The sequence below is a fragment of the Taudactylus pleione genome, unplaced genomic scaffold, assembly GCF_031769625.1.
Source record: "Taudactylus pleione unplaced genomic scaffold, aTauple2 ptg000524l, whole genome shotgun sequence".
Lineage (NCBI taxonomy): Eukaryota > Metazoa > Chordata > Amphibia > Anura > Myobatrachidae > Taudactylus > Taudactylus pleione.
This window is the reverse complement of record NW_028284926.1, coordinates 1,514,253-1,540,762: the sequence shown is the minus strand read 5'-3', so window position 1 is coordinate 1,540,762 and position 26,510 is coordinate 1,514,253. Positions and strand designations below refer to the sequence as shown.

At 45.4% G+C, this 26,510-nt stretch overlaps 1 protein-coding gene across 1 annotated transcript in view; it reads right to left on the bottom strand.

Moving 5' to 3' along the window:
* Positions 1 to 1,181: 1,181 nt before the first annotated feature.
* The window catches only part of EIF3E (eukaryotic translation initiation factor 3 subunit E), a 59,584-nt gene continuing 34,255 nt past the window's right edge, over positions 1,182 to 26,510 (bottom strand). The window contains exons 8-13 of the mRNA XM_088450793.1: positions 14,162 to 14,288; positions 12,919 to 13,020; positions 10,828 to 10,937; positions 4,491 to 4,593; positions 2,319 to 2,453; positions 1,182 to 1,359 (exon numbers count right to left, since the gene is read on the bottom strand). Of these exons, the coding sequence (XP_088306919.1) occupies positions 1,321 to 1,359; positions 2,319 to 2,453; positions 4,491 to 4,593; positions 10,828 to 10,937; positions 12,919 to 13,020; positions 14,162 to 14,288 (616 nt within the window). The 3' untranslated portion in view covers positions 1,182 to 1,320. The remainder of the gene's footprint in view (positions 1,360 to 2,318; positions 2,454 to 4,490; positions 4,594 to 10,827; positions 10,938 to 12,918; positions 13,021 to 14,161; positions 14,289 to 26,510) is intronic.

The window sequence follows — 26,510 nt, the reverse complement described above, 5'->3', positions numbered from 1 at the left end:
GCTCATCTGAGTAGAGCAAGGAGTTCTATTACCATAAGCCCGTTTTCAGGACTAGGACACAGGCTAAGGAGCCGCTATAATGTGACTGCAGCAATGCATTATAATGTACAAGGACTTTGGTACTCATTTGCTTTGCTTAAATATGTCAATATCGGCACAAAACAAAAAAACAACTAAAATGAAGAATTTACCATACAAAGAACATTGTGAGCACGTTTCCCTGTGCACCAGACCCCTGCCAGGTCACTGGATTACTGACGTTTATATATACATATTCTCTATGCCCATTCCAACCAACAGAACGTGTCCTGGAGGACAAGCTCAGGAGTATATCAGGTGTATTTACAAAGGGGAACGGCAAGCAAACAATAGCAGGGGAATATTAAAGCAGCTTCACAGCCCGCAGAGTATTTGCAGGAAACAAATACTGACGGTCAATGGTTCGTGCTTGTATACTAGGAAGCTGGTTAGTTGTCCAGTGACATAACAAATCCTCAAGTTATCTACAAGGTTACTTAACACTGTCCAGAACCCATCCGAAGCCCCAGATGGGGATTAATTTATCTAAAATCTGTTTTTTCTTTAATACAAGATATTGCGTTAAATTAGTAGATTAGCAGTAAGATGCAGGCTGTTACCAGGTCTGACGCGCAAGTACCCAAACGGCATCCTAGTTATGGTGTAAGCTTCATGCACAAGCTCGTCACGCCTCTACATTGATCACCGAATGCGCGTTTCATTTTTTTAGCGCACTGCTCCTCCGATCAGCTTTGTAAAGGAATAGCTGTGTTTGTATGAAAATAACCGTGTACTATTTACAAAGCAAATTGTGACAAATTCTTTAATTATACATAGAAAGGGCACAAAATGGAAGGAAAAATATATCCAACAGTATCAAAGTATTTTGTCACCATTTAATTGAAGAACAACAGATTTATTAGGTTAGATTTTACTCCAAAACTGCCGGCTGATCCCCATACTGACCTGTCAGCACTCGCACACAAATCATTTCTTCCCTCTAGTCCCCTAATATTGGTTTTAGATCCATCTCAAGGATCTCGTGAGTGAAATACACTTTGGGTGTTTATGTGTGTAATTCATAAATACTACAAACAAGGGATCAGTACAGAATCTGCAGAATAAAAGATGTATTAAATTAATTTAAAACACACAAGACAGCATTGGTAAAACAACTGCAGCCAGGTTTATTGAACACAGTGCACTTTAATCTTACACTGAGGAGTGAATGTGTAAGAGAAAGCACAAGATAGCACATGGGGGGCAGAATTGGGCTAAATAATATCCGTTTAGATGAATTCATCAATAGAATCCAGAGTCCTGAGCTGCCCAGTTAGGTGCCTGCAACGAGAAACAAAAAAAATGCCGCATTAAATTCCTTTTACAGCAGACAACGGTGCACAAACGTTCAGTTCTTTACATTAGATCGAGTTTGGTGGGAATAGGACACCAGCAAATAGCCATCTGCACTGTAGTAGACCAGTACTCTAATACCCCTTTTACACTTAAATACTGGGTCTGACCCCTGATTTGGGACACTGTACCAATACGAGTCAGACCCCCTTCCAGACCGCAGCTCCAACCCGGGTGGGAAGGGGAAATCAGAGTCTTCCTATGCTGTGCTCTGTTCACAATGCAATTCCAGTGTTTAACCCTACTCGCTAGCCAGGTTGGGTTGACAGGTCATTGGACCCGGGACTCCAACCCTGGCCCTTATACACTGCCAATAACCCGGGTTATTTGGCAGGTGTGAAATGGGTATTAGTCAGCTCCAGGTCCACGCTGCCCATATTACATTTCATATAACAATACCAAAAAGTGGATCCAGACTCCATTCTCTTTTACAGGTAGCACTGATTACCTTCTATCTTACCACTTACACGTATTTTATTGACGCACGGTCAAGGGTACAATACATTAGAAACCCCAAAATACAAGATTCCAAAGACATTATACTTGTAAATTGACAGTATTTTATTTTCTTTGAATATGTACAAGGTAAAATACAGGAAAGACAATGGCGGTAATACAAATCACCCTAACTTAACCTAACTACAGAAGGCGTCAGATCAGCGAGTGCAAAATATATAGAGAAAGTGATGTTATATACAGTGCACCTCTAAGGTAGACCATATTCATGGTAATGCAAATTTACCAACACACTAGGAAACAAAGCCTTATGGATATTCCGCCACAAAGTCCCCCAGTAATGTCACCGAGCCCTAGATAATGTTATGGCGATGATCCCCACAGAACGGCTGCACACATGTAACAATTACAGTAACGCCAGTCTCTCTCACCTCAGTCCGTGTATTCTGGTTCATTTTCTTCTCTATATTCATCGCCAGCATCTGGCTGCGGAAGGACAGGCTCTTGGTCTTCTCAATGACTTGCTGGTAGGGAGACACGGCATTGTTTCCCATTACGACGTGACCCTGCAATAAAAGGAGAGGCGCGTCATGCAGAGCGACGGTATTTATGATAGTCTTAGAAGAACAGATAGTCCGAGCCAACCAACGCAAAGGACAATCAGGATAGCGGCGTGCGGAAATAGGGTGTCCCTGACACGATGCATAAATCGGGAGCAAAGTTGTATAAAATAGTAATACCGTTCCACAATGGTGATAAATACCACACTGAGAAATAAAATCTGGCAGCAAGCAGACTGAATGTACACAGGAGAATGCGACTATAAATAATTTTGCCTTAGTAAATGAATGGATCACTCAACCATGACGTTACACATTTCCCTCTGAAAAGAGGGATCAGTGGCAGAACTTTCAAATGGGATGGGGACAATCACTGCTCACAACCAATCACATGCTGCCGTCTACAGCAGGGAACTTCAACGAGCTGCTCTCCAGCTGCTGTGGAACTACACATCCCAGCATATCCTGCCACAGTTTGGATATTAGGGCATGCTAATACTGACACGGGGCATGCTGGGATGTTTTGTTTCACAGTAGATAGTGGGGGCTGGGTACAGGATGCCGGCGTTTGGGAACGCATCTCGTCAGGGTTAGGATACAGACATCTACCCATAAACCCAACCTCCCACCATTACCAAGCCCCAAAACTCCCCCCCCCACCTAGTGCCAAGCCCCAACACCCCCCACCTAGTGCCAAGCCCCAACACCCCCCACCTAGTGCCAAGCCCCAACACCCCCCACCTAGTGCCACGCCCCAACACTCCCCACCCCCAACACTCCCGCTGGAGGGATGCATGTTACATACCCAACAGCACCAAATTCATACTCATTTCACAGTTCTACCCCTAATTCTTGTTTTTACAGTGACCAGCAGCAGAAGACAGGGTATGAATGTAGTATGGTATGAATGCAGCAAAAAAAAAAATAATAAATAAATAATTTAACAAAAATAAAATTATCCAATATGAATGAAGTATGAAAACAGTCCGAAAATCCATTACATGTACAGAAACACTTGTTTTTAAACTTTGGAAAACACATTTATGAAGGGTAAATGTTCCCGCATAAGATATTAGGTGCATCTGTCAATGCAATGTAAGAAGTGTGTTTTTAAGTACATGACAATAAAAGTACCATTTGGGCACATACTTTTTAAGAATTATAAAATTTTAAACAACCCAAACTCTTTTATAGAGACATAGCTTTAGGCGAAATCTCAATACGTAAGATAAGCGTTGTACGATTGTGGCTATAGTGTGTAAGAGGTATTCGGCTATCTGTAGTGCAGTAAAAATAAATGGACATCTCAAAATGATATCTAGATGGCAACGTTTGTTAAGTTAGCGTATCCCGGTTCAATATTAAGCTGGTTTTTATTTATATCTAAAAGCAAGAAAGAAAAAACAAAAAACCCACAGTGTAGTGTATTGATGGGTATTAGTAGGAAGGCTTAAAGGAAATAAACTATGAACAAGAATGTTGGAAGACTGTAGTGAAAGGGTAAGATACAAACTTAACAGTGACTGGAGACTAAACGTATAAGATTGTGGGGTTTCACCTACTTTTTAGGATGCACTGGAGAGGTGTTTGGCAGGCCACCGTGCAGGTACTGGATGTACAAGCCATGGGTCTCAATTAAAATTTCCATTAACCCCATTTTTTTTTTACATATGTGAGATAACAGAACCGGCTAATACGACACTGCTGAGCGCTCGTACGTTACCACCAACATCCCAACCCACAATTCAGGTTTTGACGGTTTGTGCAAGAATGTGGTTATAACTATTAGTATTGGTAGAGGGCGGTGATTCTCAATGACCTCTACATTGACTAACAAAACTATCCCATCAAAAGAAACCCAATGGAGGTGCCGAGGGCATTGGGATACACAAGGAATTATCCCATTAATAACGAACTAGACCAGTTTAAAAGTACAATGGGCAGTCATGATCTTCACATAAAAAGTAATTAAAAAAAAATAAAAAAAAAAGATAAAATAGTAAAAAACTTTTTGAATGCGCTCTAGGAACAATAAATCTTTACCAGCTTGGAGTCTATCTTGGCATCCAGTCTGGCATTCCGAATTAAGTTGACAATCCACCTTTCAGCTTCCTCCGGGCTCATATTCAGTTTGTCGGCCAACATACTAAAAATAAACAGATTAAACAAATAAAAAAAAATAAAAAATTAAAATATAGGATTAACCCCAAAAAAAACCAAGGGTACACCAACCAGGCTCCTCAGCATTTATTGTATTCTATTAAAAAGTCAGACAGTTGTACTTCTTAACATTTTTGCCCAGACCTGTTTGGTCAGAGAGATAATTGGTCTGGAAAAGTGTTTCTAATTAACTCAATTAGTAACATAGTAGCACTCAACGGGATACTCGCTTTGATGTGTTGTCACACCACTTGTTCCCAAAAACATCACAAGCATCTGCATAAATAAACGTCGCTCTTAAATTAAAACGTACATCCCACGCATTTCCAGGTTATGGCCACGAGTCATCAAGCTCTAACACAGCAAAACCCACCATGGCAGGATGTACACATATACATAATGCTTCCTGACAGCTTACCCGCCACCCCTCCCCACCTTGCTCAATGTTTGATTAAGGCTCGAACCTTAATATGCAAATGAGCAACCGTTAAGTCATTGATTTTGCCTTTCTTACTCTTTTACAGTTTCCTGCTTTCATTTACCTCTTTGCTGTCTAAAACAAACAATGAGTAAGTTCCAGGCCAGCGCAGACTGTTCCTCCCTCACGCTAGACATTTGATTACATATACTGTAAAGTGGCTTGCAAAGAGCTCGGCTGTGACTCACTCCGAGGTTTAAAGCTCATATTAGGTTTCCCAAGTAGATTGTTCACTTGCATGAAAGCGATACCGTGACAGGCAGACAGAACACACTGAGGTGCCGCGTAAGGAAAGGATGGAGTGATGTTGAGAGGCTCCATTTAGCCAAAAACGTTAGGAAACTCTTATGGTGCGTACACACTGGGCGATTAAAGTGGACGACTGAACGATAACGATATCGTTATCGTTCAGTCGTCCACTTTATCATCCATTTTTAACACAAAAAAGATGAACGATGACGACGACGCGCGTTCCCGCGGGTCGTTCGTCATCCTCGTTCATCGGGCTGACATGCAGGCCAACCTGACGACCTCGTCAGGTTGCTGCATGTCAGGGAATGGGTGAGAGAGCCCGGCGCTGAACGATATCGCTAATGATATCGTTCAGCGGCTGTGCTCAATGTCATGAACGACATTGAGCACAGCCTGCCGGGGACACACTAGACGATATCGCTCAGGGAGCATATCGTCTAGTGTGTATGAACCTTAAAGGAAGAAACCAGCTTTGGACCCTACGGACTAGTTTTCCTTCAGACGTTTCTCATGTTGTATCGCAGAACGCGACGCGGGAAAGTACTCCAGATCTGGGGGCCAGCAGGCACTTGCTGGTAACGTGCGTAGCAGTGTATTGCACATGTGCATTGATTTCCATCCTGGAGGAGTACGGAACAAGAAAACTCCCTACAAACGGTCTTCTAAAGCCTGGTAAACACCAGACAATGCGTCACATATTGTCCACATCGGGCAGTTTGTACTTGCCATGTTGCTGAAGATGCGCGCTCCCACGCCCCTCGGATCTGCATGCAGGTCTAATGGGCGATATAGTCAGCAGGAGCCATGCTCAAGTGTGCACGCACTTGTCGCTGCCGGCACCCCCGCCGGGACCCACCGCGGATGACATTGCGCTGGGTACAAATCATTGTGTACCTAGCGAAACTTTTGATTTGATCTTTAAGGCTCCCATCAAACATGGTGGCTGACGAATCAATTAGTGGGGAGAAAAAAAAAAAAAAAAGTGGAGAAGTCGCCAATAGCAACCAACCCCACAGTCAGACTCCTCCCTCTGCTCACTTTCAAACGATTTATAAGAGTTTCTATGTAGGCTTCTCCTCTGCTTTTCCATAAAGATTAGCATGATCTAAATGTATTATATCGCCCTAGTTTAACCGTGCCTCTCTCCCCTCACTGACGCATTATTTTGACATCACCATAAAAGCATGTGCGCGGATTATTGGGGCTGAAAGGGAATTAACAGTTTGACCGCACGCAAACTGAGTAGCAATTTTTTTTTCAGTGGTTTATTCCAAAGTTACAGTCGGTAAGTTAGGGAAAGTGACGTTCAGAGCCTAATTTAGGTAAAGGTCCAAAAAAGTTGGCCTTAACCTCGTCCTTTCCATCAACCAAGACACAAGCCTACAATGATTCATACACAAGAACAGAGCTATCACACGTTTAATGATGGAGGGGACGCGGAAATGAGTGGGTGTTACACGAGAAATCCAGCGACGACACAGTAACACTTAATCAGATGTTTAAAGAACAGATCCATACTCGCAGCAAGACTAACGCGCTTTATATACTACAAACACCGTTCATGATAATTTAACCAGGGATTGTACTTCAGTTGCACTTATTAGCAGGAGTGGGACCGACTTCAATTGTTCTAGCAAACATTCACTGTGCAAGCTGAATTATTGTCCACTTTGTCTAATCGAACATTCAATTAGCTTTTAAAAACGGAGTTTCGACTTTTTTGTAGCTTTGGTAAAAGTTTCGGAAGCACGCAAAAACCATTACGCTACAGGCATCGTCCACCAACCAGCTATAAAAGCTTAAGTGAAAAATACAGACGGAAATTAGAAATAAAAAGTATGAGTAGAAATGACAGATCATGGTACACAATGCAATAAATTGAAGGTGGAAAATCCCCCTCGCATAAAAAAAAAAAGCCGACACAGAAGACAGTGTAGCAATCGTTCAAGCAAGTTGGCTCAAGATATTCAAATTCATTTCTTCGATATGGTAGAAGTCATTGAGCCGTAGAATGCAATTTTACAAGTCATGGAGGGTTACAAAGCCGACCCAGCTTTTAAAAGTAGTAACCGGTAAGTTTACTTTAATAAATTGCGTGTCATTAAGTGTAATAAGATTTGATTTGTGCTCACCCACTGGTACAATTATTAAGGGCTTTTTACTCCCGTCTCTTCCAGTAACACCTACAAAATGAGAAACATAGCTGCAATCGCGGGACACGCAGACCGAGGTCAGAAGGCGCAACAGCTCCCAGAGACCAGGCTGTTACTGCATTGATAGAAGCAAGGGCAGTGCGCGGTTACACTCACATTAATCTAAAACGGATTAAAGGCTCTCTAAGGTCTCGCAGGTCCATCGTCTTGTAAATAGGCTGTGCGTGAAATGTCCCGTCTCAAGTCACAACGCTAAAGAACCGGTGTTGCGCAGAATCATCCATGAACTTGCACGAGAACAGCAATATCTCCTGCTCTAGAAAGCATCTAATGAGCTAGTTAAAACAAGGGGATGTCCTTACACTATCTGTGATCCAATTAAAGGGAACTGAGATTTTATGGTTCTATAGAAGGAATGTTTACTTTAGGTTGTCCTCTAATATAACGCTGCAGAGTCAAATATAATGCTGCAGAGTCAAATATATATGTTACTGGATAAATAAAATTGTATTGCACTCTTAGACAGTGGGACTTATCAGGGATAATGCCCTGAAAAATAATCCCTGAGAAGCGCAGTGTTTTCGCCACTGAAATGGCGAATACACGGGTCCGTTAACTTTTCATGGTTCCTGAGTTTTTTCTGCCGAATAATCCTATTTGATCGTCATATCAAATAGGATATCGTGATTAAAAGAAAACAAAAACACAGGATTTTGCAGAAAATCCAAGTTTTTCGGCCCTGGAAATATTTGGGCGCTAATTGGATACCGTCCTAGATTTGTCCTCCGATGCTTTCACTGTAAGGGGCAGATTAAATTAGCTGTCAGCGCCACGTTAAACCCCAGAGGGTGCACTTAACGCAGATTTTCCCCTTACAGCCTCAGGAGCTGCGAGGAAAAATCTGTTAAATGTATCCTCTGCGGGAAAACCCGTAGACTTCAGCACTTAATGCAGAAACCAAGTTAACGCGATTTATCCTGCAGGTTTACCGCTCAGGGAAATTGAAAAACAACTGATCGCTCCAGGCGTTAAACTCAGAACTTCACCTGTGCAGTAAAAATCGGGGTTGATTGAACCTACCCCTAAGGCTCCCAGAATTATTATGCTGTCGCAATAAGGGTCCGTCTAACAGCGCACGCTCTCATGCAGTGCGCGAAACGGAAGGTATTACATAGACGACACGAGGGAAATAGTGCAGCGTAATCCTGTGGGGCATGTGGTGGGCACACAGACAGAAAGGGCACAGAAGCCACTGCGATGAGATATTACAGGAACTACATTACAGTGAGACATGTGGAGAGTATCAGAACAGCAAAGAACGGGCAGATCACTGTTAGAGTATACTGTTGGGTTGTTTGCTTTGCGTTTGTAAGCGAGAAGCTCTGGAAAGTACAAGAGTCGGATGGGCTAGAGAGGATAAAAGTGATCACTAGGACCTTGCACGCTTGTCTATTATCAGTTTGTTCATCCCTAGGGGGGGTGGGAGTCCGTTTCAGAGGAGAGCATTTACCAGATTACCAAAATGAGATTAGATTGGTTAGAGCGGTTTTAACCATCCTGATAGCACTGCGCATGTCCGTGTAGATGTAGTCCAATGCCAATGGATAGAAACCGCATGGAGGACACTAGCTCACATATAATAGCATGATGCCATCAGACGAAAACGACATACCAGCGCACAATTAGCATAAAATCGCACTGCCCATGCCAGTCTACACGCAGCGTGACTTCACCAGATGGAAAGGGCACAGAGAATGCCAGTCTACACGCAGCGCACCACCACCAGATGGAAAGGGCACAGAGAATGCCAGTCTACACACAGCGCGACTCCACCAGATGGAAAGGGCACAGAATGCCAGTCTACACGTAGCGCGACTCCACCAGATGGAAAGGGCACAGAATGCCAGTCTACACGTAGCGTGACACCAAGAACACTTCTGGACAGCAAATGTATACATACCAATCATACGTGACAAGCCATTGTAGAGCAGACGATTATGTATCGCTACTGTACATCTTTCTAGGAGTTACGATTTGTTTGTTAATGACAAGGCAACTTCAAATCACTATATAATTATACTATCTAAACCCTGCACAACACCTGTCTCTACGGGATATAACATGATATTATCACCTGATGTCAGCCCATGGAAAAAGATAAGAACAGTAGAGGGGAAAAAAAAAAAAAAAAAAAATCAAACAAATGTTTTCTTAATAAAAGCTATAAATTCAGAAACAAAAAACTAGGTAGCTGCAATATCTAATTACTGAAATTAAACAGCAATGTTCAAAACACATCAAGCAGCCAGATGTGAAAGTACAAGGGCATTGGGATGCCCAGCTTCAACCGCCCCATCTTACCCCCCATGGCTATATGATTTGTGAAGGGACGATCTGTTCTCTAACCAGAAGCTTAGACTTCCGTACCCTGCCAATATACCATAGTAAGAACTCTGCAACAGTTCCAGCATCCACTTTCTGCAACTCAGAGCTGAGCCTAGAACCCCTGGGTACGTACAGTTCCCCCAGGGATGGACATCCCGTTCCAGCTACTCACTGTACACAGCATAAAACCTATAGCAATGGCAATATAACCACTATTACGGTGTAGCCAAGATATAACAGACAGTGAAAACCTAGAATCAACTGCTCATATAATGGTAATTTGTGTACAAAGAACCAGAAGCAAATTACAAGGAGGAACATGTAAGAGCAGACAGTATGTTCCTTTCAGAACATTCCTAATGAACACATTTGATGCAGAAGTACAAAAAATACTTTAAATGCCAAATTGCAAGAATCTCAAACAAAGGCTCAGCCTAGTAGCTGAAATATAAGGTCGCACCCGGGATTTTGTTCACTGGTCTTCCCAGCTGAGACCCCTTTCAGACGTCACCAAAGGTACATGGTAAGCCGATGCTTGGAGAGGAGATCATCTACAAGCGCCGGCTCTTCCTATTCTGTGACCGGGACCCGGGTTGCATCGACCAGTGTTACCCATTCACACTGCACCGTGAGTCAAGTTGAACTTGTGTTCAACCCTGCTCATTACCCGGGTTATTTCAACTGGACCCTTTGGCACTGCACCATAACCCGGGTTACTGCCTGTTCACCTGAAACAACTCTGGTTATTGCTGGCAGTGTGAAAGTGGCATCACAGAGGCATGATACGAAGACCTTGGACCATAAAAGAATGTAATTTGGGCACATTTTTGCAATAGTTTTGGCCTTACAGCATACTAAAATGTCCACATCAGACAGCGGCGACCGTACGAGCTTAATGTGCCGTGTCTCCGAAACCGTGTACGGTAACCGAAGTGTAAAACTAGGAACTTACCTGATGCTTATACATTGGTGGATACGGCAGAAAGTTTCAAATATAAAGAGTCTGGCGTTTTCGATGAAGTCTTCTAGGCAGGCCACAAGGAAGAAGTCATTTACCAGCACCTGAAAGAGAGGACATGTATTATAGTACCGGGGATTAGCCGTGCGCACGGGAAAGGCAATACAACTACTAAACCCCAGCTCATGTTAGAACACCAGTAAGTGGGCCACAAAACCAGGCCTGTCTTATATTAATACTATGGCATTTAGCCAGTGTATTTAAATCACACTGCACGCACGAGGCCGCCAGTCTTTTATCCCAGATACCACTAAAACGGCTGGAAATCGCTCAAGATGAGCCGGAAGCCATCATCAGCTATTTTAAAAAACTGTGCACTAATTAAGGCAAAATTATTTTACTTTTGCAAATTGTACAGGACCAGCCCACGTCTTACTCATTTGTTTTCCAAGGTCTCCTGTAAATGTACTCGTCCTTCCTGTCTTGTGCTGTCAGGCCAGTCAATTACCGACTTCCTGACCAAGTACTGTTCCTACATTGTTACGGTCACCCCTACAGCTCGGACAAGCAGAGGGCGGTAATGCTGGCTCTATGCTACAGTGCTGTGCGACAGCCTGAAGTCCCAGGGATTGGGTCCCTACCTTATAGATCCTTTACATGCAGTGCCTTAAGCTATGTGGACGTTGAATAGGCAAATGACAATGTCCAGCATTGCCTTGGGTGCAGCTAACCGGACCTCTCCTGACACAACTAGGCCAAGTATAACCTTGCTCCCTAAACAGCTCACATTTACACTCGGTAAATCGGACCATGCGTCACTGTAAAAGGCTTTCCAAAATAGAGTCGATAAAATAGGAGTATTATGGGGGAAAAATAAATAAAACAAAACTAATCATGCCAAAATAATTGGCCCAGTCAAAGTGGGGGAATCATTCATTTACTATGCTTGTACTTGTGGTTCTACAGGACACTACACATGTAATAGCTTTATAACTTTCTCAGTGGCTGCTGCAAACTGGGAATTGATGTCCATTTAAACCACAATTTACTGACGGACGCAAAAGGGAGAAGAATACAGTGTTTTCTTTTGTTTTGTTTTTTTTATGAAGACACAAAGACAGAACATTAAATACAAAACACTTTCAGATGTGACATCTATGCGTTTGCTTGTGAATCAGCCTCCTTCAGGCTGTCCTGTAACTTTCTACGGGGACGGAAGCTGCCAGCAGTTATTAAAGTACAATGAGCACACAAACAGGGAAAACAGGAGGAGTGGGATCATATGGATGGGACGTAGTCCAAGAGCTTTCATACATGTACTGAGATGTGTCTAGGGACATTGTACAAATAGACCCCAGACCGTTTTGTGACTAACGATTCACAATCACTCACAATGACTCGCACCATTATTACGAAGTTAGTTATAATTGCTCAACTTCAATAACTACCAAGACTGCATAATTGTGTAACTGATTGATACGGTCATTTTACCATGTGAAAAGCACTGCGCAAACATTATTAACACTCATCTACTTCCTTCCAGGGTTGGTCACTATTACTAACAAGTCTGCTAATTAGTCAGGTTACATGGGGGTAACCAGGATACCCCTCCCCTAGACAGAGCTGGTGTCACAGGACAAGATAGCCGTCTATACGATTGCTGCTCTGTACCAAGCTCAGCATTCAGAATTATAGGTCGTATGTAGTCGCTGCACTTACGCTAACAGGGACAAATTTAATATGCATTATACATAAGTTGCAGATAATAGTCAGAGATGAACGTGGTACAGACTTTTACTTGGGAAGATACTGGCTGCCTAGTGGCCATTTACACGGGTTACACACTCCGCTGCTGGCCGAAATGCACCAGGATCCTTCCAAAATCCCACATCAGGGCCTTATTGTGGTCTATAAAATAATCCAGGTGTTGATATCTGGACAAATGGCTGGAGGTGGGCCCAGGGAGGGTAAACTCCAACGTTGTGATCTAATGCACATTTACACTCATATATTGAGCCAAACATGCACCTACTAAATGGAACTACAGATGAACCAGATTAGCGATAATCCCTGTAGCCAACTCACCGATTCGCATTCTCTTAATTTCTTCTGCGCCCCATCAAAGTCAAAATTAACATATAAACACTCCACAAATTCAGTGATTGGGTCTTTGTAGGTGTAAGATTCCTGCAGACAAAAGAAAATGATTAACAAGCACCACTTTAGCATATAAGGCTGTAATAAAACCCCAACACATCCTAGGTGGCCAGATTCAGTCCCACTTGTTATAAGCAGTAGCAGACAGCTTTACCGTCCCTTCATAGCAGCAGCGAGCATCTGGTGAGACAGTGGCGGATGGCAGCGTGCGCAAACGGACATCCCCAGCAATATCTGATCAAGTCACGTCAGTCTTCAGGACGACGCTCCGCCCTCACTAGCTGCAATGTCATCTCAGACATTGTACTCGCATCAACGAAAGACATACAAACATTTAAACAAACTTTTAATACCAAGGGTAAAAAGACAAAAATTTAAATCGCTAGTCAACTATGGCGTCAGTGTGACTATTCTGCGTTTCCGCTGCTTGTAATTTATACAGTGCCAAAGAAATGCGCAGAAGCTCGTGGCTAAACTGGGACATCCCGCATTTGTTACTGGCACTTGTGGCTGCGGCTGCTTACGCAAATCGGAATGATAGCGTGCGCTTTTCAGTCTTCCCTGGTAACGGTTTCTCATGTGACAAACATGCTATCCCTTTATACATAGGCTTACCGTACTATCCCTTTATACCTAGGCTTACTATACTATCACTTTATACCTAGGCTTACCATACTATCCCTTTATACCTAGGCTTACCATACTATCCCTTTAAACCGGGACACTTCTGAATTACAGATTCTGTGGCTGGCTGACTTCAAGCCTGTATTTCACCTGGTTCAGCCATAGAATCTGTAATTCACAAGTGTCCCGGTTTAAAGGGATAGTATGGTAAGCCTATATATAGCAGGCCTGACCAACCTTTGGCTCTCCAGCTGCTATGAAACTACGAGTCCCAGCGTACACCCCACCAATTTGCTGGCAAAGCATGCTGGGACTTGTAGTTTCACAAAAGCTGGAGTGTCACAGGTCGGCCAGGCCTGCTATATAGAGACACCAATACATAGAATATATAAATTGCTCTTCTCAATGTAAAATAATTTGAAACGTACATGAAGCCTTCAAACCAGAGGGAGCCTTGGAGACTCAGGAAAAGTTAGCAGCAAATCCCTGACAGGGTTCGTAAAAATACGATGAAATATTATATATAGACCGTAAGGTTCTCGCTTACCTGCTGGATGACTTTCACCAGATCTTTCAGGACCTGCCGCCTTTTCCGGACGTCTTTGTTTGTGATCACGGCTGTAGTCAAGTATCGGAGGATGTGTGGGCACATGGTCTGGATGGCATTCAGGTAGCTGAAAACACAATTTACGGTTCCAGATTCACTTTGATCAAGTTTTTACGGAAATGCTAGCAATGAGAATATGTTTGCAGACTCCTTATACAGCATGAGGTGGCAGCGATGCCACCTGCGACAGATTCTCACTGGCCTGAAAGCAAAAACATCTAAGGGGAGGGGGGGGGGGGGGGGGGGGTGTCAGTGATCACAAACGCGACAAGCCGTTTTCGACAAGCCGTTTTTGGAGAAAAGTTTACGCTGGTGACGTCATTTCACCAGGCAAAAACTTATCCCCGTATTCGATGCCAAAGACTTTTCGCCAGTGCGGAAAGTCGATGCATTGGAATAGGCGAAAAAGATTCGCCTATGAAAGCTGTCAAAAAAAAAGTGCAGAATTGGGGTTTTGGGGTGCAAACTTGCGGAAACCATCCTGCACCCTTGGGACAGCCCCCAAAAGGTAAAAACTGTGAAAAAAAAAAAGTATTCATTTGGGGGGGCAAAAAACAAAACTAGCGAAATAGACTCAAGGGGGGGTCCCCAAGTATGCCCCAGGTGTTTTTAAGATTGCAGGTGCTTGCGACAGGTGGATTTTTTTATTTTTTTTAAAACTTCACTTTAGAAACTTAAAAAGATGCTAGCACCCATTTTCATGTACCCCACATTTGCTGGGACTAGTTATTTTCTGCAAAAAAAAACAAAAAACTGCTAAATGCTATTCTTCATCACTTCTGCAAAGAGGCTAATTAGCAGCTTTTGAGATAATTTCAAATTATCCCAAATATCTTCAGCAGGCCTATTCGATGCTATCTATAGTGATCCCCAATGTCAGTGCATCTTTTGGGGGCTGTTAGCCTGATTTTCCCCCAAATCCGACAGGACTTTTTGCTGGCTTCGAATTCGCCGGGCTCAGTCTTCAGTGATTTGTAATTGAATACGGGGATAAGCAGGGACGAGCGCGATACTTTTCTGCAAGGAAAACCAGCGATGTCTGTGAAAAGTCCGGGACTTTGTGCGGCTAAATTGAGTACGCCCCTAAAGCGGACAAGTGGAGTAAATGCCCATAGCAACCACTCAGACTCTCGCTATAAATCTTTCTACTAAACATAGCTAGAATCTTATTGGTTGCTATGGGGGATCACCTGCACTTTCTTCTGGACATTGCTGAAGACCTGCCGCCCAGACATGTATTACGCCATACAAATGACTTGCTCTGGACCAGACCGAAACACTCACATTGTAAGTAGCGATTCATCTCTATTGTAGTCTCAGTGATTTTTGTATAAATTAAAGCTAGCATGTTACTTAACATATTTTGCACAGAACCTTGTCTACAAAACAAACGACACTTTTAAAAATCAAGATAAAAATTCCATTAAGGTTATCAGACTCCTCAAGAAAAAGTAGAATACACACAGCTAAATATTTTGATATATAGATATATAAATATCTAAAAGTTTCGAGGTGCTGTGAAATTTTCTGGGGTATTTTAAAAAACATTTATACACTTTGACCGAATGAAACGGAACCTGAAGATTTCAGTCATCGCAAATACGTGCTATAGCGGGCATTTCACCTGGTATTTGAAGGAAAAAAAAAAACCTGCTGGGTCCCTCAGGACGCGCTGTGACCAGTCAGCGGTGCTGTCAATCTGTTTTAAGCTCCAATAGCAGAGGAAGGGGAGGAGTGAGCGAGTGTGATCTCCCGCCCCCTCCCCTCACTTTCTGCTCCGCAGAGGATCTGGATGGTCCAGGACTCCAGCCTGCCGAGTGTGGCCAGGGGCAGTCACCACCGGGCAGGAGAGGCGCCAGTTACATTACTGGGGAAAGCCGCCTTGCCCAGTCAGCAATCCACAGTAGCCAGGGGACTGACCGCAGAGAAAGCCATATGCGGGGTCCTGACCACGGAAGATGCTAGTGGTAGGTGCTGTGGGTGACATAGGATGAGTCTGCAGCCTCCCATGGGCAGAAAGAGCACATACAGAATGGGAGGCTACAAAGGACACAGGCAGCCTAGGGGGCACAAGTCCTTATATGCACATGGGGATAAAGATACAGACGTTTTGTTCCCTGTGCACTGAAATATGGATCCTCTTTGCATCTTTTATAGGTGCTGCAGCATGCTCAAAGCAGCAGAAAACACACTGGGCTCAGCTTCTTAGGTGTTGTGGTATAGTTTTCTCTTGTACGATCAATCACAACGCAAAGCAATGTCTCCCCATAACAATATCATGCATGAGATAGGAGTTGGTAACCAGTGAGGAATAATCTATGTAAACAAGTATGTTGAAAAAGCAATATATTTTACTAAAGGCGATTAAGGGGTCTATGTACTAATAATCGTGGACCAGCCAAGATTGTGATGTATCCATAGCGCGGGGGATATTTTCATTGTTAATTAAAATATCCACGCTATGTAAAAAAGAAAAAAAGGGAACTTGCAGGGACAGCGGTAACTGCGAGTTATATCCCCGGCAAACTGTGGAAGTCTCCGGGAGAAGCTGACACTACGCATTCGCATCGCGTCAGCTTCCGGGGCCAGCCGAGGGTGCACCAGCAGCCCCCCCATAAGCTTACAGTAGTTTACACCATCTGAAAAAGGTGTAAAGTACTGGGGCTAAACTCCGAAAATCTTTGCTTTTTGGAGTTTAGTACATAGGGGTCAGATCGTAGTCGCCATTGATAATAATGGGGAGTACATTCTGCAGCGCATATGAGCACTCTACCGGAGATTTCTGTGAAATGTGCTGCACTGCGCCATTAGTACAAGTGTGAATGGGTGGTCTGCAGACCGCCCGTACACACACAGCGCCAGCCGTGGGGAGGGAAGGGGGGGGGGGGGGGTCGAGACACGCCCTCGACCCGCCCACTGGGTCCCGCCGCCGGGACCACAAGCAGATGGCTGTTCAGTGTATATGAACGGCCATCATCTGCAGACCACTCGATCTGCAGATATACAGTATTTGCCAGGTGTGTACCCACCATTAAACAGGGTGGCAGAGAATTTCACTTTTTCATGTATGCAGTGATCTTATATTGTGTGATCCAAATGTTGGGCAATGCCGTGTTATTTGCCTAGTCTGCTGGAACTTTGTGAATGAAACTGTAATCAAAGTAAATGTAGACAGCGGTGATCACGCTCGTCTGCAGATTCTGAAATGTTTGTGCACCTCGGTCGTTTCTCAAAGCTCCTTTGTTAATACTGTACCCAGTGTTTTATTCTTGTGGCTTAGTGATCGGAGCTGGGTACAGGAGTGTGAAAAAAAAAAGTATATTACATTACTCAGCGTGGACAGTGTGTAAGTGGGCGCAGTGTCATGTCTGTACTCACAATGAGGCAAGCATAACATGCAAGGGACAGTAATATCAGCGTGGACAGTGTGTAAGTGGGCGCAGTGTCATGCCTGTGTACTCACCATGAGGCAAGCATAACATGCAAGGGACAGTAATATCAGCGTGGACAGTGTGTAAGTGGGCACAGTGTCATGTCTGTACTCACCATGAGGCAAGCATAACATGCAAGGGACAGTAATATCAGCGTGGACAGTGTGCAAGTGGGCGCAGTGTCATGCCTGTGTACTCCCAATGAGGCAAGCATAACATGCAAGGGACAGTAATATCAGCGTGGACAGTGTGTAAGTGGGCACAGTGTCATGCCTGTGTACTCACCATGAGGCAAGCATAACATGCAAGGGACAGTAATATCAGCGTGGACAGTGTGCAAGTGGGCGCAGTGTCATGCCTGTGTACTCACAATGAGGCAAGCATAACATGCAAGGGACAGTAATATCAGCGTGGACAGTGTGTAAGTGGGCGCAGTGTCATGCCTGTGTACTCACAATGAGGCAAGCATAACATGCAAGGGACAGTAATATCAGTGTGGACAGTGTGTAAGTGGGCGCAGTGTCATGTCTGTACTCACAATGAGGCAAGCATAACATGCAAGGGACAGTAATATCAGCGTGGACAGTGTGTAAGTGGGCGCAGTGTCATGCCTGTGTACTCACAATGAGGCAAGCATAACATGCAAGGGACAGTAATATCAGCGTGGACAGTGTGCAAGTGGGCACAGTGTAATGTCTGTACTCACAATGAGGCAAGCAGAGTGCATAACACGTAAGGGACGGTGTAATATCAGTGTGGACAGTGTGTAAGTGGGCACAGTGTAATTGCTTGCCTTATTGTGAGTACAGACGAGTGCATAACACGTAAGGGACAGTGTAATCTCAGCGTGGCAGAGTCAGAACTGGGTTATGTATATAAAATGTCACTGGGAGTAATACAGGTCAGTGTGAAGCAGGGAGGAGTAGAGCTGGGGCGCTATATCGCTATATATATTGTTGTGTTAAAGGGATTAATACATTTCTTTGCGGATTACGCAGAGAGGGCTTGAACTAGGCCACTGGGCAGAGCCGGGGTAGTGTGTGTACTGTCATAAATAACAAAAAAAAAAAAATAAATAAAAAATTTTGGGGCAGTATTTAATTAGCGGCGATATTATCACTTCGGCGATAAATTATCGCTGATTTTTCATGTGAAAATGGGGAAGACTTTTCTCCATTTTAAAAAAAAAAAAAAAAGGGGGGAAATGTGCAAAATCTCTATTTTTGGGTACAAATGCAACTTTGGTGAAAAATAACCGCTGAAATTTCGGTCAAAATTTTTTTAAACGCTTTATGTTTTTCAGCGGTTTTAAATAACCACCTGCACCAGTCATAATAAATTTGACGGAAATTTCAGCGATCGTTTTTAGCCAAAGTACGCAATTTACCAATTTATTTTTCGCTAAAGTATCATTAGGGGGGCTGTTCGAAGGGTTCTGTAAGAAATCCCCACATTTTTACCCTAAAATAGGGATTTTGCTAATTTTTTTCACCCGCTACAGGCCGGAGAAGAGTTTTCTCCAGTTTTAAGGCAAAAACGGCCATTCTGTGGCGAAAACGTCCGATTTATCCGCTCATTGAATACAGCCCTAAAGCTGCCCATCCACTAGACGAGCTGAAAACGACTGCACGATTAAGACATTGTAATCGCGCAGTCGTTTGTCAGTCTGTGATAAGCCTGCACTGAACGAGCGCATTGAAGTTATTGTAAGGTTAACCAGCTTGTTTGCACAATGATCGATGGTAGTTTCCGAAACAAATGTGCACGATTTGCAAGCGATTGAACTGTAACGACGTCGTTATCGATCAATCGCTTGCAAATATCGCTATGTGGATGGGCACCTTTAGGCACCCATTTACCAACGAGTTTTAGGTTACTGTGTATGATAAATGTTGCTCCAGCCAATCAGCTCCCAACTGTCATTTTTCTAAAGGGGGGTATCCACTAGACGATAAAGTTAAACGATTATAATAAAATCGTTCGATAATCGTTCAAACATCGTTTGAACATCGTTTGCAAATCGTGCAGTAATTGTTTCCAACGATGTACGATGCGCGCTCCCGCTGGTCGTTTGATCGTCTCCTCCATCGACTGAACATGCAGGTCAATTTCACTTGATTGCTTACAAATCGTTTACACATAGTTTACACATCGTTCACGCTGAACGATCAAACGATGAACCACTATCTGCCCACTATAGCTGAAAGCTCTCAATCACAGATTAAAACAACATAGTTTATTGTTAGATCTTTTGCAAATCGTTTGCAAATTGTTCAGAGTGGAAGATCATATTTCAAGGGAGACTTCAAGGGAAAATCGTTAAGAGGTTGGACAGGGATAAAATCGTCTAGTGGATGCCCCCCATAACATTTGGGAGCTGATTGGCTGGATCACCATTTATCATACACAGTGACTTATCACTTGTTTTGGTGATAAAACTCGATAGTAAATGAGGTCCATAGTCTGAAAGCACATGGCGGATATGATTGCCATATTAGCATTGGACGGTGTGATGGCATGTGTCAGTGATCCGTGGGACACATGGGGGACGTCTCAGAGCATGTGTGCGGATCTGACGAGCATTTTAGAGGTATGTAGGGTGATCTTATTCCATGTGGGGTGGTCTGGGGGACCTTAAAGGACACGTGAAGAGGTCTCTATGTATTTAAGGGGCACGTGGAGAGGTCTGATGGCTATTTAATAGTTTAAATAAAAATAAATAATGGGTCCCAGAAACAATGAAGTAGGACCCCAAATTTTTTAAATGATGGGTCCCCGGGACCCCCAACTTCTGTCTCCGCACGATCACTGTTTCAGGCACAAGTGCAACATTTATCCTAGAAATAGAAGCCAAATGTGGCCGACGCGTTTCGGTAGCATGTGGACATCTGTACGAGTGTGTTTGCTTTTTTCACTCCAGCAGACAAAACGCAAATGGCAAACAGATGTTCCATGAACTGGAGGCTTAAACGGGACGGCTGAGACTTTGATGTGCAGCTGTAATTTCGGGCAATACAAAGCTCCACACAAGAATTGCTCCTCGTCAGGTAGAAAGCACCATAAAACTGGAGTAACCCCTTCTATGCCAAATTAAAAACGAACAATGCAGCTCAAAGTATAAAGATGGAATCTCCAGTATATAAAAGAAAAAAAGAAAAAAAAAGTTAAACCTCCCCCTCCCCAAAAAACACCATTTATTTTCCATTTTTTAAATCTGACGTCATAAGTAATATTCTATATTAACATGTCCCGATGATTTCAATTAATTGCAAATGTCCATCTTGCTATATTATAAATACTTAAATGTACATTAAGGGATATCTTTACAGCACCTCTCAGTTACTTAAGGCAGATATTCCTCTTTTCACAAGTCTACATGACGTTTGCCATTTTCTGGTCCAGTTTCAATAGAACTTTTTTTGAATAAACTATTTATGTTCTGACTGATTTGCAGACCCTTCCTCCATATAAGTAGTTATAGGCTATTTCTGTAACAACCCTTCATATGAGATTACGGACATAAGGTCTATGGGCCACACACAGCTAATTAACATAAAAGGCCCAGAGTTGAACTGTACAACAGAGAGTTATAATTTTGTACCAAATTCCTCGTCTCCAAAAGATCAATGACCACATTGTAATTCGTCTTTTAGCCTGGGCTGTTCTATCAATGCTAACGCGGATGTGTCCACACTTGTATATCTGTGTGTGACAGTTGCACAGCACGCACACACACGGACACAGACTGCAGGACAGATACACAGCGCGCACACACACACACAGACTGCAGGACAGATACACAGCACACACACACACGGACACAGAGACTGCAGGACAGATACACAGCGCGCACACACACACACACACAGACTGCAGGACAGATACACAGCGCACACACAAGGAGACTGCAGGACAGATACACAGCACACACACACACACACAGACTGCAGGACAGATACACAGCGCACACACAAGGAGACTGCAGGACAGATACACAGCACACACACGGACACAGAGACTGCAGGACAGATACACAGCGCACACACAAGGAGACTGCAGGACAGATACACAGCACACACACGGACACAGACTGCAGGACAGATACACAGCGCACACACACAGGGAGACTGCAGGACAGATACACAGCGCACATACACAGGGAGACTGCAGGACAGATACACAGCACACACACACACGGACACAGAGACTGCAGGACAGATACACAGCGCGCACACACACACACACACAGACTGCAGGACAGATACACAGCGCACACACAAGGAGACTGCAGGACAGATACACAGCACACACACGGACACAGACTGCAGGACAGATACACAGCGCGCACACACACACACAGACTGCAGGACAGATACACAGCACACACACACACGGACACAGAGACTGCAGGACAGATACACAGCGCGCACACACACACACACACAGACTGCAGGACAGATACACAGCGCACACACAAGGAGACTGCAGGACAGATACACAGCACACACACGGACACAGACTGCAGGACAGATACACAGCGCGCACACACACACACACAGACTGCAGGACAGATACACAGCACACACACACACGGACACAGAGACTGCAGGACAGATACACAGCGCGCACACACACACACACACACACAGACTGCAGGACAGATACACAGCGCACACACAAGGAGACTGCAGGACAGATACACAGCACACACACGGACACAGACTGCAGGACAGATACACAGCGCGCACACACACACACAGACTGCAGGACAGATACACAGCACACACACGGACACAGAGACTGCAGGACAGATACACAGCGCGCACACACACACACACACTGCAGGACAGATACACAGCGCACACACAAGGAGACTGCAGGACAGATACACAGCACACACACAAGGAGACAGACTGCAGGACAGATACACAGCGCGCACACACACACACACACAGACTGCAGGACAGATACACAGCACACACACACACGGACACAGAGACTGCAGGACAGATACACAGCGCGCACACACACACACACACACACAGACTGCAGGACAGATACACAGCGCACACACAAGGAGACTGCAGGACAGATACACAGCACACACACAAGGAGACAGAGACTGCAGGACAGATACACAGCGCGCACACACACACACAAACAGACTGCAGGACAGATACACAGCACACACACACACGGACACAGAGACTGCAGGACAGATACACAGCGCGCACACACACACACAGACTGCAGGACAGATACACAGCGCACACACAAGGAGACTGCAGGACAGATACACAGCACACACACACACACACAGACTGCAGGACAGATACACAGCGCACACACAAGGAGACTGCAGGACAGATACACAGCACACACACGGACACAGAGACTGCAGGACAGATACACAGCGCACACACAAGGAGACTGCAGGACAGATACACAGCACACACACGGACACAGACTGCAGGACAGATACACAGCGCACACACACAGGGAGACTGCAGGACAGATACACAGCGCACATACACAGGGAGACTGCAGGACAGATACACAGCACACACACACACACACAGGGAGACTGCAGGACAGATACACAGCACACACACACACACAGGGAGACTGCAGGACAGATGCACACACACACACACACACACACACACACACACACACAGGGAGACTGCAGGACAGTTACACAGCACACACACACGCACACACACACAGACTGCAGGACAGATACACAGCACACACACACACAGGGAGACTGCAGGACAGATACACAGCGCACACACACACACACACACAGACTGCAGGACAGATACACAGCGCACACACAGGGAGACTGCAGGACAGATACACAGCACACACACACACACACAGGGAGACTGCAGGACAGATACACAGCGCACACACACACACACACACACAGGGAGACTGCAGGACAGATACACAGCACACACACACACACACACACACACACACAGGGAGACTGCAGGACAGATACACAGCACACACACACACACACACAGGGAGACTGCAGGACAGATACACAGCACACACACACACACACACACACACACACAGGGAGACTGCAGGACAGATACACAGCACACACACACACACACACACACACACACAGGGAGACTGCAGGACAGATACACAGCACACACACACACACACACACAGGGAGACTGCAGGACAGTTACACAGCACACACACAGGGAGACTGCAGGACAGATACACAGCGCACACACACACACACACACACACACACACACACACACACACAGGGAGACTGCAGGACAGATACACAGCGCACACACACACACACAGGGAGACTGCAGGACAGATACACAGCGCACACACACACAGGGAGACTGCAGGACAGATACACACACACACACAGGGAGACTGCAGGACAGATACACAGCACACACACAGGGAGACTGCAGGACAGATACACAGCACACACACACACACAGGGAGACTGCAGGACAGATACACAGCACACACACACACACACACAGGGAGACTGCAGGACAGATACACAGCACACACACAGGGAGACTGCAGGACAGATACACACACACACACAGGGAGACTGCAGGACAGATACACAGCACACACACAGGGAGACTGCAGGACAGATACACAGCACACACACACACACAGGGAGACTGCAGGACAGATACACAGCACACACACACACACACACACACACACAGGGAGACTGCAGGACAGATACACAGCACACACACACACAGGGAGACTGCAGGACAGATACACAGCACACACACACACAGGGAGATTGCAGGACAGATACACAGCACACACACACACAGGGAGACTGCAGGACAGATACACAGCACACACACACACAGGGAGACTGCAGGACAGATACACAGCACACACACACACACACACACACACACAGGGAGACTGCAGGACAGATACACAGCACACACACACACAGGGAGACTGCAGGACAGATACACAGCACACACACACACACACAGGGAGACTGCAGGACAGATACACAGCACACACACACACACACAGGGAGACTGCAGGACAGATACAGCACACACACACACACACAGGGAGACTGCAGGACAGTTACACAGCGCACACACACACACACACACACACACACAGGGAGACTGCAGGACAGATACACAGCACACACACACACACACACAGGGAGACTGCAGGACAGATACACAGCACACACACACACAGGGAGACTGCAGGACAGATACACAGCACACACACACACACACACAGGGAGACTGCAGGACAGATACACAGCACACACACACACACACACACACACACACACACACACACACACAGGGAGACTGCAGGACAGATACACAGCACACACACACACAGGGAGACTGCAGGACAGATACACAGCACACACACACACACACACACAGGGAGACTGCAGGACAGATACACAGCACACACACATACACACACACACACAGGGAGACTGCAGGACAGATACACAGCACACACACACACGGAGACTGCAGGACAGATACACAGCACACACACACACACACACACACACAGGGAGACTGCAGGACAGATACACAGCACACACACACACACACACACAGGGAGACTGCAGGACAGATACACAGCGCGCACACACACACACACAGACTGCAGGACAGATACACAGCACACACACACATGGACACAGAGACTGCAGGACAGATACACAGCGCACATACACAGGGAGACTGCAGGACAGATACACAGCGCACATACACAGGGAGACTGCAGGACAGATACACAGCACACACACACACACACAGGGAGACTGCAGGACAGATACACAGCACACACACACAAGGAGACTGCAGGACAGATACACAGCACACACACGGACACAGAGACTGCAGGACAGATACACAGCGCACACACAAGGAGACTGCAGGACAGATACACAGCACACACACGGACACAGACTGCAGGACAGATACACAGCGCACATACACAGGGAGACTGCAGGACAGATACACAGCGCACATACACAGGGAGACTGCAGGACAGATACACAGCACACACACACACACACACACACACAGGGAGACTGCAGGACAGATACACAGCACACACACACAGGGAGACTGCAGGACAGATGCACACACACACACACACACACAGGGAGACTGCAGGACAGATACACAGCACACACACACACAGGGAGACTGCAGGACAGATACACAGCGCACACACACACACACACACAGACTGCAGGACAGATACACAGCACACACACACACGGACACAGAGACTGCAGGACAGATACACAGCGCGCACACACACACACACACACAGACTGCAGGACAGATACACAGCGCACACACAAGGAGACTGCAGGACAGACACACAGCACACACACAAGGAGACAGAGACTGCAGGACAGATACACAGCGCGCACACACACACACACACAGACTGCAGGACAGATACACAGCACACACACACACGGACACAGAGACTGCAGGACAGATACACAGCGCGCACACACACACACACACACAGACTGCAGGACAGATACACAGCGCACACACAAGGAGACTGCAGGACAGATACACAGCACACACACGGACACAGAGACTGCAGGACAGATACACAGCGCACACACAAGGAGACTGCAGGACAGATACACAGCACACACACGGACACAGAGACTGCAGGACAGATACACAGCGCACACACAAGGAGACTGCAGGACAGATACACAGCACACACACGGACACAGACTGCAGGACAGATACACAGCGCACACACACAGGGAGACTGCAGGACAGATACACAGCGCACATACACAGGGAGAC